Source organism: Salmo salar, chromosome 17 (assembly GCF_965601325.2).
Source record: "Salmo salar chromosome 17, fSalSal1, whole genome shotgun sequence".
Classification (NCBI taxonomy): Eukaryota; Metazoa; Chordata; class Actinopteri; order Salmoniformes; family Salmonidae; genus Salmo; species Salmo salar.
In genome coordinates, this window is record NC_138307.1 from 52576619 (window position 1) to 52596236 (window position 19618).

General features: G+C 46.1%; 2 protein-coding genes across 6 annotated transcripts in view; one reads left to right on the top strand and one right to left on the bottom strand.

Moving 5' to 3' along the window:
* The window catches only part of LOC106576110 (actin nucleation-promoting factor WASL), a 33092-nt gene extending 24158 nt beyond the window's left edge, over nt 1–8934 (top strand). For 3 of the 5 annotated variants that reach the window (XM_082963847.1, XM_082963846.1, XM_082963849.1), the window contains 7 exons: nt 2151–2349; nt 4110–4152; nt 5366–5517; nt 5730–5755; nt 6605–7125; nt 7620–7725; nt 7818–8934. In XM_082963847.1, the coding sequence (XP_082819973.1) occupies nt 2151–2349; nt 4110–4152; nt 5366–5517; nt 5730–5755; nt 6605–7125; nt 7620–7725; nt 7818–7879 (1109 nt within the window). In that variant the 3' untranslated portion in view covers nt 7880–8934. Of the gene's footprint in view, nt 1595–2150; nt 2350–4109; nt 4153–5365; nt 5518–5729; nt 5756–6602; nt 7126–7619; nt 7726–7817 lie in introns of all 5 variants that reach the window. The other 2 variants (XM_082963850.1, XM_082963848.1) reach the window with 2 other exon arrangements.
* Nucleotides 8935–11570: 2636 nt separating this feature from the next.
* On the bottom strand, nt 11571–16989 carry LOC106576111 (leiomodin-2). The gene is made up of 4 exons (XM_014153002.3): nt 15152–16989; nt 14169–14879; nt 13424–14047; nt 11571–11939 (listed from the first exon to the last, which is right to left on the bottom strand). Exons 1-4 carry the CDS (start codon nt 15428–15430, stop codon nt 11886–11888), a joined length of 1668 nt encoding a protein of 555 aa, XP_014008477.1. The 5' UTR covers nt 15431–16989; the 3' UTR covers nt 11571–11885.
* Between the last annotated feature and the right edge of the window lie 2629 nt (nt 16990–19618).

The window sequence follows — 19618 nt, forward strand, 5'->3', positions numbered from 1 at the left end:
CTACAGTGCGGTAGTCATTAGTTAATCTTTGCCTTCTTGGGTATAGGAACAATGGTGGCCATCTTGAAGAATGTAGGGACAGCAGACTTGGGTTGGGAGCGATTGAATATATCCGTAAACACACCAGCCAGCTGGTCTGCGCATGCTCTGAGGACGCGGCTAGGGATGCCGTCTGGGCCAGCAGCCCTGCGAGGGTTAACACGTTTAAATGTTTTACCCACGTCGTGAAGGAGAGACGTGAGGGCGGGCTTTGTATGCCACGTCGGAAGTTAGTAGCAGTGGTCGAGTTTATTACTCCCGCGCGTAGTGCCCAAGCCAGACTGCCCATACAGACAACATTCCGGTCTATCTGGCATTGTGTGTTCTGCCTGTGGCCGTACAGCAGTTTGTCTGCGGTAATGATGGGTGAGAATGACCCTGCGGACAGGAAGAGGGCACAGCCAGATCCACGTTGGGCAGATGGATGTGGTACCATGTTTGTTTGACTCTGACTCACTAGTGTGTCTCTGGGGAATTAACTGTGTTCACCCGGAAGGTTCCAGTTTTTGTTGTTGCCTTGAATGCCCTCTCTCGTTCACCCCTCCTTATCGCTCTCGCTCTCTCCCTTTTCTCACACCATCTCTCCTCCTTTCTCCATGCTGTCTCTTGAGTCCCGACTCCCACCCAGCCAGCCTCTCTCTGATGTAGATTCATCATGTTTAAGAGAACCTCAGGGATTATGGTGGATTAGCAGTGGGCATTAATGGTTATGTAAAATCCAGCATTGTGATTTGCTGGAATTAGAGGTGGGCTAGAGTTGGGGGTGTGGTTTGGCCCGCTGGTGGAGAAGGGCAGAAGGGGTGAGAGAGTAAGGGAAAGAGTCAGGCTCAGAGAGCTGGGACCTGACAGTGCTCCCTGTTGTGAAGGGGAGGAGAGAGTACTCAGTTTGGAGGTGGAGTCAGCTGTGGCATTTGCCCAAACCCTAGGCACCTCACTTAGCCAGAGGGTCTTAGTCTGCCTGGCTCTGCCTGCTGTCTGTCTGGTCCGTACCCTGCTCAGTCTTCTCCTCTTGATCTCTCTGGTTGCTCCTCCACCTGGATCTCAAAATCCTGGACTTGGTTCTCTAGTTCTGTGGCTCGCACACCCTGTGTTCCTCTCGGGATGTCTCTCTGATTCTCGGGACCTATAGATCTCGAAGCTATATCCCAGGACTGGGCACCATGTAGTCTTCCCACCCCCCCATGCTGCCGCCACCGCTCTGTGATGATGTTCTGTACCACCTTCCTGTCCTCTCCCTCTGAGGACCTATCTGAGGGGGGAGGAGGAGGAGGGGGGATCCATCCGGGAGGGTGTCTCTCCACCCTCCACTGCCTGATCCTTCCCCAGGAGGAACTATATGCGCCCCCCTCGGACCCTACCAACCGCCTCTCGCTGCGCCACGGGGACCAGGCCTGCAGTGTGGTGGGTGAAATGCTGCTGGACGTCAACATGGCAGCTATCAGCGGGTGTAAGGGGGACAGAGGGGGGAGGAAGGGGGACGGAACTCCCTGTGACTGTAGTCCCTCAGTCTCGCCCTCTGTCAGAAAGAGCCCCCGTGGGGACTCGAGCCACAGAGGTAGGTGGCTAAGGAGTCAGGACACATGTCCGTAGAATTCAGTTTGGTTTGACCACTATGTGGGTGTCACAGGACGTGTGAGCCGCAGGTAGTGGCAATATTATTCAGTGTGAGGATTTCACACACATCTCATCCAGTCAGTGTTGTAGTGGTTTTTCTTGTCTGCTGTGTGTTGGTTAGCAGACACATCTCTCTTACTGGCTGTCCTAAGCCTAATGGGAGGCATTAGAGAGGAGAGGAGATGGTTGTACATCAGGAGTGCTTAGTGAGAATGTAATGTGATCACAGCAGCAGATAGTGTGTTGTGGCGTTGGCTCAACTCTCCAGGTGTTAAAAGGCAACCCGCTGTCTCTCCCCGTGTGCCCTCTCATTGAACTAATTGGAGAACGTGTCAACGATGGAAGTAGACCTCATTAATGAAATGTCAAAAGTCTCTATTGTAATCAGTGTGTTAAACTACCTAGATCTGAGACTCTGGTCTCCCCCAGACCAAGACTCTCCGGGCCGGTTGCATTGTGGGTACTGTAGTTCTGACTCTCTTCTGCCCCCCCCCCAGGCCCGGCCCTGCCCATGGCCACGGTGGACATCAAGAACCCAGAGATCAACACTGTGTCACGGTTCCACGGACACACCTCTCACATTAACAACATGGTGAGCACCAGCTTCAACAACAACAACAAGAAGGAGAAGAAGGTGAAGGGAAAGAAGGGCAAGAAGCTGACCAAGGCAGACATCGGAACACCCAGCAACTTCCAGTGAGTATTCCATTCTAATGTATTCCTCTCTATTCTGTTCTATATGATTCTGTTATATTCTGTTCTGTTTCATTCTGTTCTATTTAGGTGTATTTTGTTTTTAAATTCTGCTCTTTTTTTGTGACACCTGAGTAGTAAGGGTCATTCACAAGCCCACAGTGTGGGTTGAATCCTCACATTAGATTTGTGGGGAACATCTAGTTACTCACTGTGATGTCAAGTTAGGATGTGGCCCGTTGGGGTCATCTGGGGGGTATTGCATGGCTAATGTCACTGCCATGTGTTAATGTGTGGCAAAGAGTTGATGGGACTTTTTAATCCTGGACATATTTGTAATCCCATGTAATATGTATCTGGCATGATTGATGCGAGGATTATCTGTCCCGTGTTTTTAGGACTAGGACACTGTGGTAGTCAATACTATAGTACTGGCTTACTGAAGTAGTGTAAACCAGGTGTATTTAACCAGGGGTCCACACTCAGGTACTGCAGGGGATCTGTGAAAATAAATACACACACAGTACCAGTCAGAAGTTGGGACACACCTACTCATTCAAGGGTTTTTCTTTATACTATTTTCCACGTTGTAGAATAATAGTGAAGACATCAAAACTATGAAATATGGAATCATCTAGTAACCAAAAACGTTTTAAACAAATCAAAATATATTTTAGATTCTTCAAAGTATCCACCCATTGCCTTGATGACAGCTTTGCACACTCTTCTGACAGTTTTGAAGGACTTCCCACATATGCCGAGCACTTGTTGGCTGCTTTTTCTTCACTCTGCAGTCCAACTCATCCCAAACCATCTCAATTTGGTTGAGTGATAGTGGAGGCCTGGTCATCTGATCTCAAATATTAAATCTCAGCCGTCATAACGCTCAGGAAGGAGACGCGTTCTGTCTCCTAGAGATGGACGTACTTTGGTGTGAAAAGTGCAAATCAATCACAGAACAACAGCAAAGGACCTTGTGAAGATGCTGGAGGAAACGGGTACAAAAGTATCTATATCCACAGTAAAACGAGTCCTATATCGACATAACCTGAAAGGCCACTCAGCAAGGAAGAAGCCACTGCTCCAAAACCGCCATAAAAAAGCCAGACTACGGTTTGCAACTGCACATGGGGACAAAGATCGTAGTTTTTGGAGAAATGTCCTCTGGTCTGATGAAACAAAAATAGAACTGTTTGGCCAAAATGACCATCGTTAAGTTAGGAGGAAAAAGGGGGAGGCTTGCAAGCTGACGAACACCATCCCAACCGTGAAGCACGGGGGTGGCAGCATCATGTTGTGGGGGTGATATATATATTTTCAATGTTTTTGAATATCACTAGCAACAAAAGAATAAACACATTTTGAATTAGCAGTATCTTTCTATCCACCTTTTATTTCTCAACTCCTAATATTGAGCTAATGACAGTCTCTGGAGTATCTGACATAGCCTATTCGCAGGTGCTTTTTCAAAGCCTGACAATGTGGCGGGTGCAGTGTCCAAGTCAAGACATACATTTTTGCCAACACATGATTCACCCTTGTTTAACCAGCTAAACAGCTGCTCTTAGCGAAAATGTGCTTGGAGTTACCTTTCTAGCTAGGCTACTTTTTAGAGTTTACACTTCCTCTGTGTGTCCTCTCATTTCCTGAGTATAGGGTTTGGGGTGTGTGTGTGTGTGTGTGTGTGTGTGTATAGTAGGTAGCCTATGTGATCATTCCCTCAGGCTCTGTACTCCTCTCTCTGATCATGTGTTTCCTTCCAGGCACGTCGGCCACGTCGGCTGGGACCCTAACACAGGCTTCGATGTAAGTATGACTGACTGACTGGGTTCTGACTGAGGAGATGTTGTCTACACTGTAGCATCTGGCTAGTAGAGTCATCCCCCTACTTCTAATGGTATGGGAAGATCCTATGTGACCTGGGATCTGCCTCTTCTCACTTCAGTGGTCTAGCTAGCCTCTGTCATATAACGTATGGGACATTTTCAAGTTTTAATGTCGCATGCGCAAGTACAGTGAAATGCCTTTCTTTCAAACTCAAACCAGTAGGCCTGGACAGTGGGATGGTTTCTCTGAGGATGTGTATTACTGGGAGAAAGAGGGGAGGGAAGGAGAGTGGAGGGGGGGGGTTGTGTTTTTATCCCCCTTACCAGTTGTTTATTTCTGAAGGCATGCTCGTCAGACGTGATTCTCCTCAGAACTAAATATGAAATATTATGATATCTCTCCTCTCTGCAGAAGTCACTGCCAGCCCAGGCTTACACAAGGAGATTTCACATTCTAAACCTGTTCCTGCATAATCCTTTCAGTTGTTTCCAAATGAAGGATGATAAGTAATTATTGCGTGGTGTTCTACACGTACATCGAACAGACGGGAACCCGGATGATTTGATGACATTTCTAAAATAAGATTTCAATGATTTTGAGTTTCTGAGCTTTAATACTTTAAAGAATTTAAGTGGAGAGAGAGATGAGTGAGTTTAAGAGGAAGAGATATAGAATGTTTTAACATGGTTCAACAGGAAAGAATACCCCTTACAGCAGTAATTCATTACATAAAAGAACACAACCTGAATTACATAAACTAAACTGTTGTTTTGTGTGTCTGCCCAGAGAGCTAGAGTAGTGGTTTAAACTAGATGAGATATAAACCTGTGTAATATAGTTCTGTGGGAATATAATCCCACAGCCTTCAATCCACTCTACCGGTTGGGCAGTGCCAACCTGGCACAGTTCCCCTCAGCCACCAGGTGGCGATGCAGGGGCGCCAACGTCAGAGCAGTTTATCTGAGAACATGAGACCACCAGCTCTGACATGTGTTTCTAACCGAGTAGTGTTTTATCCCAGTGACGGTCTAACTCATTGAGGTTCAAACTAAGTGAAGTTGTAACCAATTGAAGTTCTGAGTGAAGTTCTAACTGATAGTGGTTCTGACCCAGCATTGGTTCTATTCCTGTTAGTTTCTTTTCCATCATTTCAGTGTGGTTCTAACCCAGTGTTCTCTTCTCTCTCCTCCAGTTGAACAACCTAGACCCGGAGCTGAAGAACCTGTTTGACATGTGTGGCATCTCTGAGGCCCAGCTGAAGGACAAGGAGACCTCCAAGGTCATCTATGACTTCATCGAGAAGAAGGGAGGCGTGGAGGCAGTCAAGATCGAGCTCCGCAGACAAGGGGGGTGTGTGTGTGTGTGTGTGTGTGTGTGTGTGTGTGTGTGTGTGTGTGTGTGTGTGTGTGTGTGTGTGTGTGTGTGTGTGTGTTCTGTGTTTTGTCAGAAGAATATCCATAGTGACTGACAAACAAGTTGCCTTGTAGCCTAAACTGTGATGGTGTCCATATAGATTGTTTAGTGCTCTAGGGTCTAATGTTCATCGTGTTTTCCTCAGGTCCTCCACCTCCAAGGTGGTGTGGTAGGTTGGTTTATCTCTGCATGGTGCTGCTGTGGCATTAACCTGACTGGGAAGCTGTCTGATAGACTAACTCTGACCTCTGGAGGACAAAAGAGTAGTTCCATCTCTGTCCCAAAGTCTAACACAGGGTTTCCCAAACTGGGTCCTGTGTGCACGTCTTGTTTTTTTGTTGCCCTAAACTTTGATTATTTGAATCAGCTGTGTAGTGCTAGGGCAAACACCCCCAAAATATGCTCCCAGGAGGGGCCCCAGGACCGAGTTTGGGAATCCCTGGTCTAACACAGGGGCGCACAACTCAGGCCCTCGAGTTCCTCAGGACTGATGCCCTTGAAGACCAGGGTGTCTATCCACAAAGTGTCTGAGTGGGAATGCTGATCTAGGCTCCGTTTTCTCTTCTAGGTCATAATGAATAAGATTGTATGGAAAGAGTCTAGATCAGCACTCCTAGTCGCAGACGCTTTGTGGATACGGACCCATAGCTGTGCAGCCCTGGGCTGGATCTAACATGTATTGACCTTGACAGACCAAACCAGGAGTCAGTTTGCAGTGTGCTGAAGAGACGTTTGCCTTATCTTGACTTTAGAATGTCAATGCTATGCTACCACAGAGCTTTTGTTTGAGTTTCTGGGTTAGTTGAGAAGAATAACATGAAGCATAGCTGTCCCTAGTGGCTACAGTCATTACTGCATGCTGGCATACCAGCAATTGAGCTGTATTTGTTGCTGCCTTTTCTCCTGAGGTTCTTCTAGATTTTAAAGCATGTTGTGAAGTGTACAGTAGGCTCAGTGTGTGTGTATATATGCAATAGTCGATTCCATGCAAAAATAATTTATCTTCTCTCTGGTCCAGCCCCCCCACCCCCTCCTTCCAGAGGTGGACCACCACCCCCTCCCCCACACCAGACCTCCGGCCCCCCGCCCCCACCCATCAGGGGAAGGGGTGCGCCTCCCCCTCCTCCCCCCTCCAGAGCGCCCACCTCAGCCCCACCACCACCTCCCCCCTCCAGAACAGGCATGGGAGCACCACCCCCACCCCCAACCAGAGGCCCTCTGCCCCCTCCTCCCCAGCCTTCCCTTGCCTCCCTGGCTCCCCATGCCCCACCTCCTCCCCCGCCTCCCTCCTCCGCCCCAGCAGGTATGGGTTCCGGAGCACCCCCTCCTCCTCCCCCGCCTCCCGGCCCTCCTCCCCCACCCATGCTGCTGGAAGTTGATGGAGGGGGTGGTGGTGCTGGTAAGCCCTCAGCCCTGTTGAGCCAGATCAGGGAGGGGGCTCCGCTGAAGAAGGTAGAGCAGAAGGAGAGGCCCGTTTCCACCAGCACCGGCCGAGACGGTCTCCTTGAACAGATACGACAGGGCAAGCAGCTAAAGGCTGTGAGTGGACATTACCTTATACACTACACTCTAACCCCTATGCCCATGTTCCCTAGCTCCTACCTCAACCACTAAAAGCCAATTTATGATTGCTCCGGCATTGCGATCCAGATGCTGCGTACTGAGGGTGTGATGCAATTGCAGAGCTTTATCAAGCTCTGTACCGCATCGCCTTGGGCCTCCCAAATTTTGTAACAATGTGGAGGGCTCCGTATTGTGCCGTATAACTCTGCATTGACATGATTGGTTGACGGTAGGTGGGGGCGGGAAGTCCTCTATAAACACAAACTCACTTCCTTGACATCTTCCTTCACAACAGGAAGTATGAATGGCCTGACTTCTACAGAGGCCGTAGCGCAGTAACTGCTGTACGGCCAATGCAGCTGTCGGCTTGACCACGCAGCCCCTTCACACTTCCCCTGTTCTAGTGATACTAGATGCACATTCCCCTATACTGGAGCGTGTTGACTGGTGTGTATTCCTGTGTGTTCCAGGTGACTGACGAACCAGGGTCAGGAGGACCCGCCACTCCATCAGCCGGCATCGTAGGAGCTCTGATGGAGGTGATGCAGAAGAGGAGCAAAGCCATCCACTCCTCAGGTATACACACACACACACACACACACACACGTCAGATACGAGGCTGTTGTTATATTCATACCAATGTATTTTCTTTGTGTCTCTGTCCCTAGATGATGATGACGATGATGATGAGGAAGAGGACTTTGAGGATGATGATGAGTGGGATGACTAGTGACCCCCCCTCCCCCGGATGACTATGACAACACTACATTGTTCCTAAATTGTTTTTCTAAATCTTATTCAAATGATAATGTAAATGTTTTATCAATTTGCTGTATATTTTTGTTGCCTTTATGCTTTTTTTTTTATTATTATTCTGTGCAATACCTCATTTAATCTGTAAAGGTTTGTCATGTTATCTTTCTGTAAAGTTCTTCTCTCCTGCATTAACATTTTTTTATGTCAAGTTTCTCTTGATCTGTAGATTTCAGTCAGTGACTGGAGGGAGAACAAGTGAACAAACTGACAGAGCCCTTAATGTTATAGTTGTTAAAAATCGAGAACACTATTTTCATACCCTTCTCTTACTTCATTTTTACTTATTCAAAAATCCTAGTTTAGCACTCTTATTTTCTTACGAAATCAGCTCTGTTGGAATATTTAGTCCCATTCGCTGTCGATGGTAAATCGACTCAGAGTTTGTATTTTTGCACGAATTGAAAGAAGAGGCTCAGTACGTGAATACAGAGCAGTATCATGGCTGTATCTGCAACGTTATGCTTTAAAGGATATCACTTCAATTATCCAATACTGTCAACCCGTACACTACAGTAGTACACACACACACAGCTGTCTGCTCTGCGTTTCGGTTTGTTTCATCAGTTACAATACAGTATACTCTACAAACATTTGTTTTACTGTAGCAATCAGCCGCCTACAGTTATTTGTTTGAATCAGGTCGATGCGGATGCAAAGCTTGAGGATGAATTAGTTTTGTCAACTTAATATGACATCTGAACTGTTCCACTAACAAACTGTCCTTCAGAACCAGTGAACCACACTAACACTCATCTACCATTGACACTAACCTGTCTCTACACAGAGGGATACTGCTTTCTCATTGGGGAAGGGAACCAATGCTGTTTTTTACAGTATCGCTCTGTATGTTTTCACGGTAGTGAAACTCTGTTCAGTAACCAGGATATATGGACCTCAAACCTTCAGAAATGAGGTTGGAAGAATAATGGACTATTAAATTGTACACTCAAATAAATGTTAATATTTAAAGCGACGCTCTCCTGTTTTCTGTGGGATGGATGTGAGTATGATGTTAAATATGACCAGCCTTTGTACAGTAGGTGTACCGTACAATAAGTGTTTGCTTGGGCCTAGGGTTGTTTTGAGCGAGAGCAACTCCTGAGTGTTTACTTGTTTTGATGTTTGAGCGCGTTAAAGGCGTGCACGGGGATGTGTGCGTGCATGTGCACTAAGCCCTCTGGCAACGCTTCCATCAGTAGTGAGTGATGACCAGAGCTCTCATCACCAGCAGCTTGGCATGATTGAGCAGACAACAGCTGAGACATATTCACATGGGGTCTTTGAACGGTCCATATAGCATTTAATGAATAGAGCAGACTTGACTCTCTTATATGCTACAGAGCTGTCTGATCTACACTTAATATTTCTATCTGACTGTCCAGTGATGTTCCACGGCCTGTCTGAATACCTGAATAACCCCCTGGTATGTCTGCTCCCACAAACTGATCTCAAACTGAAATAAGATTGCCTGCATTGTTGATATTTATATTTAATAGTAGTTGGGTGTTTATTTCAATCCGTTCCAGGTGATGCGTGTGTAACTATGCCAAAGATGGAGTGGGTGCAGCAGGGTAGAGCGTGTCCTGTGTCCTCTCCCTTGTGCGCTTTGGTAAGCCTGTAGGACCAGCGTCCCCTATGAATGGTTTACGAAAGGGGTTCTAGCAGGTATGTCACAGTTCCAGGCCCCTAGCACTGTGGAATTTACACCTGAGCAGTGAGCTTGGCACCCTTAGTGACAATACACTGGGGACAGAGCATGGACATAGCAACAACGGGACTTACTGTAGGACAGGTGGCATGGCAACAAGGGAACGACTGCTTAATGGGAACACATGGACATATGGCACAAGTCCATGACAGCCACTAAATCTGAGTACTGGAATGCTTGCTGCAGGCCTGTAGAAGTGTGATGGGAGGGTTGGACCAAGTAGTGGGAGGAGACAGTATTAACAGCTGTTAATAACTTTGGTTTCAGTGTGGCCTATGGCCATTGTCTCTCAGTTCCCAGTACTCATCATGTTGGCTAAACCCACACATTAAACTGCGAGGTCGAACTGAGTCCACATGACATAACTCATGGACTATTTGTAGTGTGTATGTAGAAGAGATTAAGCTGGAATGATTGAATAGAGAGATACAGAGGGCAAATGATTTGTTTATGTTTTAAATGTATGAAAATAGTTTGCCAGGAAGTGGGATTGGAAAAATAACTCATGACCTTTCAGTAGACAATTGTTATTTTACCAATCTGCCAGCTGCGTTAGGGTCATGTGTTAAGAGTTATCAATTCTCTCCACATCCTCTTATGGCTGTTTACACAATCTTTTTTTTCCTGACTGTCCACACAGTTTTATATGTGACCCATGTCAGATTTGCACATTCACACTGATGCAATGCTCATTTTCTGTCACTAGCTAGTTTTCCATCCAACTGGCGACAGATTTTCATGCGAATATTCTAAAATCCGGATAAAGAAAATATGCGCAGTTTCCACCAAACAGACTAGTCGGGGATAAAAATCAGTGCGTGATGACGTTGTGTGCACACAAAAAGTACATTTTCGCACTAAATAAAAATCTCTTGCCAACAGCTCGCAGATGCAGCGCGTTTAGGCTACATTTTATTTATTTAACTAGGCAAGCCGGTTATGAACAAATTATTATTTACAATGACGGCCTACCGGGGAACAGTAGGTTAAATGTCTTGTTCAATGGCAGAACGACAGATGTTTACCTTGTCAAAAAACGTGTTTTTGCAGAGTTTTGATGTCCTTTCCAATTCCATGTGGGAAGCTAGGATGGTTATGCCAAAAGCATTTCAGTTTTGTGTTTGCTTTTAACAGCTGTGGGGTGGATTTGGGACCATACCAGAAAACTCTTCCAAGACACATAAATGCTCAGGGGGAGTATTAGGTGGTCCTCTGCTACATTCACTGAGTATAAACGACATTAAGAACACCTGCTCTTTCCATGACAGACTGACCAGGTGAAAGCTTTGATCCCTTACTGTCACCCTTATTAAATCCACTTCAGTCAGTGTAGATGAAGAGAAGGAGACTAGTTAAAGATGGATTTTTAAGTCTTGAGACAATTGAGACACGGACTGTGTATGTGTGCCATTCAGACGGTGAATGGCCAAGATAAAATATTTATGTGCCTTTCAACAGGTTTTGGTAGTAGATGCCAGCCACACCGGTTTGTGTCAAGAACTGCAACGCTGCTGGGTTTTTCAAGCTCAACAGTTTCATGTGTGTATCACGAATGGTCTACCACCTAAAGGACATCCAGCCAACTTGACGCAACTGTGGGAAGCATTGCGGTCAACATGGGCCAGCATCTCTGTGGAAAGTTTTCGACACCTTGTAGAGTCCATCCCAACGAATGGAGGCTGTTCTGAGGGCAGCGGGAGGGGGGATGCTGTCCGACAGGAAGATGGATATAACTTTTTGGCTTTTGGACAGAATCTTTTTGCCAAAACCTTTTAGGACTGAAGCCAAAGGACAGTAACTTTAGAACATTACATGTTGTAGAGAATCTTTTGGACAGTCACAGTACCTTTTCAACAGTACCATGGTTTAAGCAGCAATAAAACACCATAACACTTCATTGTGTTGTTACTTTTATCTTCATGTTGAATTCATATAGTATATTCCTCACACACCAAATACAATATTTACAATTATACAAAAAAAGGTTACCTCAGTAAACAATTTAGACAATTTATATTTAATGCCTTTCTGCAAAAGCATACAGCATAAATACATGTAAAAAATATATGAATTTCAGATTTTTTTTTCTCCAATAGTAAAGATGTTATTACAGTGTTCATTTCCAGTATCTTCTCTGAGGAAAGTCCCGTTCAATCTGAACATATAGTTTATGTGTCCTCAGTAGTCTCAGGGGGTTCCCTGTGTCTTCAGATCAGCTAGTCTCTTCATCAGGGACAAAGACAAACTTCCTCTGTGGAACTTCCACCTGCAATTAAAAAGACAACGATTTCTGTTAAATAAAACAGGATTTATTTTCTTATGCTAGGTTTCTCGAAAACAAAAGATTCCATGAAAGCTAGAGCTATGTCAGAGAGAAATACATGTGAGCAGAAAAAAAAACATATATTCCGTAGCCTAATATTGTCCAGTCCTTCCAGGATTTTGTGACTGCATTGTTTGCAAAATCAACAATCCCCAACATATTATGCAAGGGCTTGCAAATTTGATCATCCACCGCACTATTACCGCATCTAACAGTCAAATCACCGCAATATTACTGCATAAAACTGTCCGATCATCACACTACAAAAAGAAGGCTCACAATTAAAACCATACTTTTACCGCATAAAGTGGTTCAATCAAGCGCATTTTTGTGATAAATTGGGCAAAACTCATCACAAAATGTCAGAAATGCAGCAGCAATATCTAACATTTTTGCTCTCAACTATAACAAAAATCCCTCTGCGCTTTCCTTATTTACTCTTTGTTGTCAGAGTTCGTTCTGGTACTGTGAGGCCTTTCCCGTTTCCCTTATCATAGCAGCCGTCCAACAGTCCTATTTTTAACTCTAGTTAAGTGGCAGGCATTCACAGCCTCTAGACCGTAACCTTCTGAGGGCAACCAGGATTTTCCACAGTAACAACATAACAAGCAGTTACCACACATTAATGGGCCCACAGAAACATTAGAGACTAGACTACTCTCTCGCTCCTTTCTCCTTCTTTCTCTCTATCTCTTTATTTATCCCCCCCCCCCCCCTCTCTCTCTCTCTCTCTCTCTCGGCCTGTCTTAGGGACTTCAACCAAGGCTTGTGTTGTGTTTGGCTTTGCTCAGACATACCACAGCGCTTAATGATGGAAAAGTGTCATATGATCGGCGTCCATCGTAAAATAACATGTCAACCACAGGAGATGACTCAGATAGCGATGTTCCTCTGTCACCTGTCTAAATCACACTGACCTCTGAGGTATGTGTTCCCTTTGACTGTAGGAATCCACCCTAAGGTTCTCAAAGCACAACCTTATTTATCTTTGACCGTTTAGACCAGACACTTTCTCTCAACCATTTTATATGAGTTGTCTTTGACATTTTCCAAGATGACGTAGTGTCTCAGTCTGCTGGCTTTGTCACAGAAAGAGACACTTTTCCAATGCTTTTTTCCAATGCTATTTGGCTGGTGGTGAAGAATTGGAGCATACCGTGTCTGTCCAGGAATACCCAGCCCGTCCAGGAATAACCAGCCCAGGATACAGCTAGAATAGCCTCCATGTTGGTAAGGGCCAATCGTTTTTCCTGGCTATGTGACCTGGCCAGAAAATTACTCTGGGTCCTAATGATGATGTATGAGACTAGGAACTCTCATAGGTGGTGTCTCACCAGCTGACCATCTTTTACCCTTAAACCCTTGTTAACTCTTATTGGCTATGCATGTACACATGCACGTACATGTACTCACATACACAATCTCACCTTTCTGAGGGAGCGGACACTGGCGTTGCGGATGGAGTCCATGAGCTGGTCGTGTGACGAGCGCAGTGGAGTGGGTGGCCTGCTGTGCTCCTGTTCTCTCTTCTCTGCCACTGGCCGCAGAGCGTTCTTCAGCTCCTTCAAGATACTGTTGGTCTCTTTCAGTCCTTTCTTCCCCTTCTTCCCCTTCCCTTTCCCTTGCTTCTTAACGACCTCCTCGTGGAGCCTGATCACCTCCGCTATCTTCCTAGTCGGCTTCTTCTTCTCTGCCGGGGGCTGGCATGGCAGTGGAGGGGGTGGGGGAGGAGGTGGGGGAGGCGGCGGGGGAGCAGGAGGGGTCTGTTTTTTGGGGAGTTTGGGGGATTGCCAAGGCGACACACGCGGGGAACCGTAGGGTGAAGAACCCGGAGTGGCCTTCAATAGAGCAGTGGTACGGGGGTTAACGGCCCCCTCGGGCCCCGCCTGCTGGTTCTGTCTCTGCTCCTGCAGGCGTTTCTGTCTCTGACGGTCCATGTTACGGGTCAGGATGCCTGTCATGCTCATCCGGGGGCCTGGCAGGTGGAACTGGTAACCCAGCTTGATCAGGGCGTGGTTCTCCCTCAGAATCTTCACCATCTCCATCTCCACCTGACAGAGAGAGAGAGAGAGAGAGAGAGAGAGGGATTGTGAGTTTGTGCTTTTACTATTGCCTGCAAATGTGTGTTGAGCAGCTGCATCAAGATCTAAAACCAAGTCCAGACTGACTGACCTGTCCTCCACACATGTGTCTCTGGTTGTGGAAGCGTAGCTCAGTCAGGGTGCTATTGCTAGGCAGAGCCTGAACCATAGCCAGAACCCCTTTCCCTGTCACATAGTTGGACTCAATGTTCAGGCTGATGATGGAGGAGTTTTCGCACAGCGTCTTGGCAATGGCCAGCGCCACGGGGTCGTCAGCATGCGTGTTGGCCAGGCTAAAGACACGCACGTGTGTGTTGGAGCGCAGTGACTCGGCAAACTGGATTAGAGTGTCCTGTGAGATGTCCTCGATGTTGTTGAGGTTGACCTCTTTGAGCTCAGGGTCGTTATTAAGGACTCTTTCCAGGGCCTCGTCGACAACTGTTGGGTTGCCGTCGGCGTTGGGGTCAAGCGGAGGTGGGGGCGGGGTTAGTCTCATAGGCTCCACCCTTGGGAGTCTCAGGAGGCTAGGGGAGGAGATGACGACTGACAGCGGTGATGGAGGACCAGGATCCTTTGGGGGCGCTGCTTCAGGCCTTTCCTCTTCTGGCTCCTCTTTATCCTCCTCATCCTCTGTTTCAGTTCCCTCTTCCTCACTCTCCTCTTCCTCTTCTTCTTCTTCCTCCTCTTCCCCTTCATAATCTTTATTTTCTTTCTCGTTCTCGTCATCCGCCTCCTCCTCTGCTTCGCTGTTGCTTTCTGTCACGCATTCTTCCTCGCTCTTTTTGGCATCATCATCGTCATCCTGTTTAGACATAAGTTGTAAATCTCTCATTAATCTGACTCAGACACATGGTCATGTTCTCTTATAACTGTATTATGTCTAAAGTTAGACCTAAACAGGATGATTTGCATTTTTTTTGTGTGAAGGTCCTAACTGGTTCTCCGTTGTACAAGAAAGTGATCATTATTGAATAATGAAGCTTCTTAATTGGTCAAAGGTTATCCATATAGGTTATCCATATAGATCTGAGAGTAGCAAGCTAGTGGAGTTCAGACTCTCTCCTGATCACTGACCTGTTTGGGGCTGCTTGCTTCCCCTCTCTCATCCTCCAGTATCCTCTTGGTCTCCTTCTCCCAGTACTTCAACAGAGAGTCTCTATTGAAGGTGCCAGTAGGGGTCTTCTCCGTCTGGTCCCGCTGTCTCAGGCCGATGGGCACGTTGGCATCAGGGTCAATGTCTGCCAGCTCCATCTCCAGCTCTGCTAGCTCCTCTGGGCTGAGAGAAGCCAGTAGTTCATCCTCATCCACATCCTCATACTTACTCAACTCCCGACGGTACCCAAAACCGTTCATCGCTGAAGAGGTTGGCCCCTTGGCCGGGCTCCAGGTAGATGGGGCTCTGTGTGCCGTACGAGTCCGATCAGGATGGGATCTTTCTGGGATAGGTTTCTGGTCAGTGTGGAGTCTTTCTGGAGGTGTGGGTCCAGTCAAGTTCAGTCTCAGCCAGTTCTGTTTGTCCTCTACTACTTCAGTGAGAACAGTACCAGTGATGTGTGTGCAAGGGGCCTAGCTGGGGTGTCTGTGTCGGTGGTGTGTGTGTTGAGTGTGTGTCCTGTTCTCCTCTCTTCTAATCTCTCCAGCTGCTGCAGAGGCCTTAAGAGAGGGATCAGTGGAGTGCAACAAAGCGTCGGACCATGATGCACAGTGCTTTTTTTGGGAGGCGCTGCTCAGAGAGATAGACTAGAGCCACAAAAAGCATGTGAGCTCAGAGAGCAGTGCGGCCCTGGTCAGGCCTGTCAGCGGATCCCAGCAGCGGCCACATTGTTCATGGCCAAAAAACCAGACCCAAGAGAGACCGTCAGCGAGTCATAGAGGCACATAACGACAAGCAGAAACACAGAGACACATAGCAACATGAAAACACATATTTACACACAGAGGGACATCACATCACACATAGAGAAACCCACAGACATAGAAAGACATTCAGACTCAGAGACCCACACCATGACATAGATGTGTCTCAAATAGTACACTTTTCCCTAGGTGGCTCTGTTCAAATGTAGTGCACTACATAAGGAATATGGTGTAATTTCAGATGTGCCTCTAGTAAGGACCAGATAGGTTGGTTATCTCATAAGGGACAGAGTGAAGTAGGCTGTATTGAAATTGTTACTTTTCAAGTGTCTTTATCACCAATCGACATTGTTGTGTGACACCACTGGCCTTCCCGTGGGATTAACTACTACAGATATCATTTACATTTTAGTCATTTAGCAGACGCTCTTATCCAGAGCGACTTACAGTAGTGAATGCATACGTTTCATACATTTTTTCCGTACTGGTCCCCGTGGGAATCTAACCCACAACCCTGGCATTGCAAACACCATGCTCTACCAAATGAGCCACACGGGATATCATGGTTTCTATGGTAACATGTTTCTATGGAGCAGACTAATATAGCAATAATGTAGTAGTAGAGCTGTATCTTTTAATAATGGGCTTTGATTTAGTAAAATGGTTCCTGGAATACTGGGAATAACAATAGACGATTGCGTCAGTGGGCTTTTTTTAAAAGAGGGTTATGTTATCATTTTAGGCTTGTCAGAGTAGAGTGGAGGAGCTTCTCTGAGAGCTGGCAGACAAGGCAGCGGGATGTTCTCTATCTCTGCTATACACTGCTGGCTTTGGGCTTTTAATCAGACCTCGTTATACAGCACCACTCTGTCTGACTTAATGAAAAATAGTATTTGGTTGGAGAACAAAAACGGTCTGTTTATCTAGTCACTTTAAACAATGCCACTTTATATGATGTTTACATACCTTACTCATCTCATATGTATATACTGTACTCTATACCATCTACTGCAACTTGCCTATGCCGTTAGGCCATCACTCATCCATATATTTTTATGTACATATTCTTATTCATTCCTTTACACTTGTGTGTAAAAGGTAGTTGTTGTGAAATTGTTAGATTACTTAGATATTACCGCATGGTCGGAACTAGAAGCACAAGCATTTTGCTACACTCGCATTAACATCTGCTAACCATGTACAGTGGGGGAAAAAATTATTTGATCCCCTGCTGATTTTGTACGTTTGCCCACTTACAAAGAATGATCAGTCTATAATTTTAATAGTAGGTTTATTTGAACAGTGAACAGAATAACAACAAAAAAATCCAGAAAAACGCATGTCAAAAATGTTATAAAATGATTTGCATTTTAATGAGGGAAATAAGTATTTGACCCCTCTGCAAAACATGACTTAGTACTTGGTAGCAAAACCCTTTTTGGCAATCACAGAGGTCAGATGTTTCTTGTAGTTGGCCACCAGGTTTGCACACATCTCAGGAGGGATTTTGTCCCATTCCTCTTTGCAGATCTTCTCCAAGTCATTAAGGTTTCGAGGCTGACGTTTGGCAACTCGGAACTTCAGCTCCCTCCACAGATTTTCTATGGGATTAAGGTCTGGAGACTGGCTAGGCCACTCCAGGACCTTAATGTGCTTCTTCTTGAGCCACTCCTTTGTTGCCTTGGCTGTGTGTTTTGGGTCATTGTCATGCTGGAATACCCATCCACGACCCATTTTCAATGCCCTGGCTGAGGGAAGGAGGTTCTCACCCAATATTTGACGGTACATACCACCGTCCATCGTCCCTTTGATGCGGTGAAGTTGTCCTGTCCCCTTAGCAGAAAAACACCCCCAAGGCATAATGTTTCCACTTCCATGTTTGACGGTGGAGATGGTATTCTTGGGGTCATAGGCATCATTCCTCCTCCTCCAAACACGGCAAGTTGAATTGATGTCAAAGAGCTCCATTTTGGTCTCATATGACCACAACACTTTCACCCAGTTGTCCTCTGAGTCATTCAGATGTTCATTGGCAAACTTCAGACGGGCATGTATATGTATTCTTGAGCAGGGGGACCTTGCGGGCGCTGCAGGATTTCAGTCCTTCACGGCGTAGTGTGTTACCAATTATTTTCTTGGTGACTATGGTCCCAGCTGCCTTGAGATCATTGACAAGATCCTCCCGTGTAGTTCTGGGCTGATTCCTCACCGTTCTCATGATCATGGCAACTCCACGAGGTGAGATCTTGCATGGAGCCCCAGGCCGAGGGATATTGACAGTTCTTTTGTGTTTCTTCCATTTGCGAATAATCGCACCAAATGTTGTCACCTTCTCACCAAGCTGCTTGGCGATGGTCTTGTAGCCCATTCCAGCCTTGTGTAGGTCTACAATCTTGTCCCTGACATCCTTGGAGAGCTCTTTTGTCTTGGCCATGGTCGAGAGTTTGGAATCTGATTGATTGCTTCTGTGGACAGGTGTCTTTTTTACAGGTAACAAGCTGCGGTTAGGAGCACTCCCTTTAAGAGTGTGCTCCTAATCTCAGCTCGTTACCTGTATAAAAGACACCTGGGAGCCAGAAATCTTTCTGATTGAGAGGGGGTCAAATACTTATTTCCCTCTTTAAAATGCAAATCAATTTATAACATTTCTGACATGTGTTTTTCTGGATATTTTTGTTGTTATTCTGTCTCTCACTGTTCAAATAAACCTAGCATTAAAATTATAGACTGATCCTTTCTTTGTCAGTGGGCAAACGTACAAAATCAGCAGGGATCAAATACCTGTATATGTGACCAATAAAATTTTATTTGATTTTATTTGATTTATGGAGCTTTGTAGAAGCTCTTCTGTTCAGCCTTCCCTGTGGCTCAGTTGGTAGAGCATGGTGTGTGCAATGCCAGGGTTGTGGGTTCGATTCCCACGGGAGGCCAGTACAAAAAAAAAGTATGTGTTCTCCACTGTAAGTCGCTCTGGATAAGAGCGTCTGCTAAATGACTAAAATGTAAAAATGTTCTGTCAGTGTAAATCTTCTAATGAAACTGGGTGATAATAGTCTGGCTAACACCTAACTCTCAAAGTCAGGAATGGCTCTTTGAAGTTGTGGGCACAATGCATCAATAATGAAGGGGGCTGTGCTTTTACTGGTTGGTTCAACTCTGTGTCTTTCTCACTCAAACACCCATAGGCACAGTCATACACAGGCCCAGAGCGCCGCCCCCTTCCATTACAACAGTTGGATTTTCAAATCCAAACAAAGCGGTCTCAATTCCAGAGGGAAAAAAACCATTTGAGAGAACCAATCAAACCTGTCGCTCAATTTCTGAGTGAATACTGCAATAACAAACGGCCTCCTTTGCAGACTAGTGTGTCACAGCTCTCCCTGCTCTAGGTCACGTGGGTTGCGTCCACCAGGCTAGGGTAATAACTCTCTTTGGGTAAAGGGCTTGTTGTTGTAGGTGCCTAATTCCAGAAATCCAAAATGGGTTTGATGTGTGTAGGTGTATGATGTGTGCATACTGTTTCAGGCAATGGGCAATGATGTGGAGCCTATGAGACTTTTCCGTACATATATTTCTATGTACAGCAGAATTGTGTGTCCAAGGCCTCCCAAGTGGCGCAGTGGTCTAGAGATTCTGGGTTTGAGTGCAGGCTCTGTCGCAGCTGGCCGTGACCGGGACACCCAT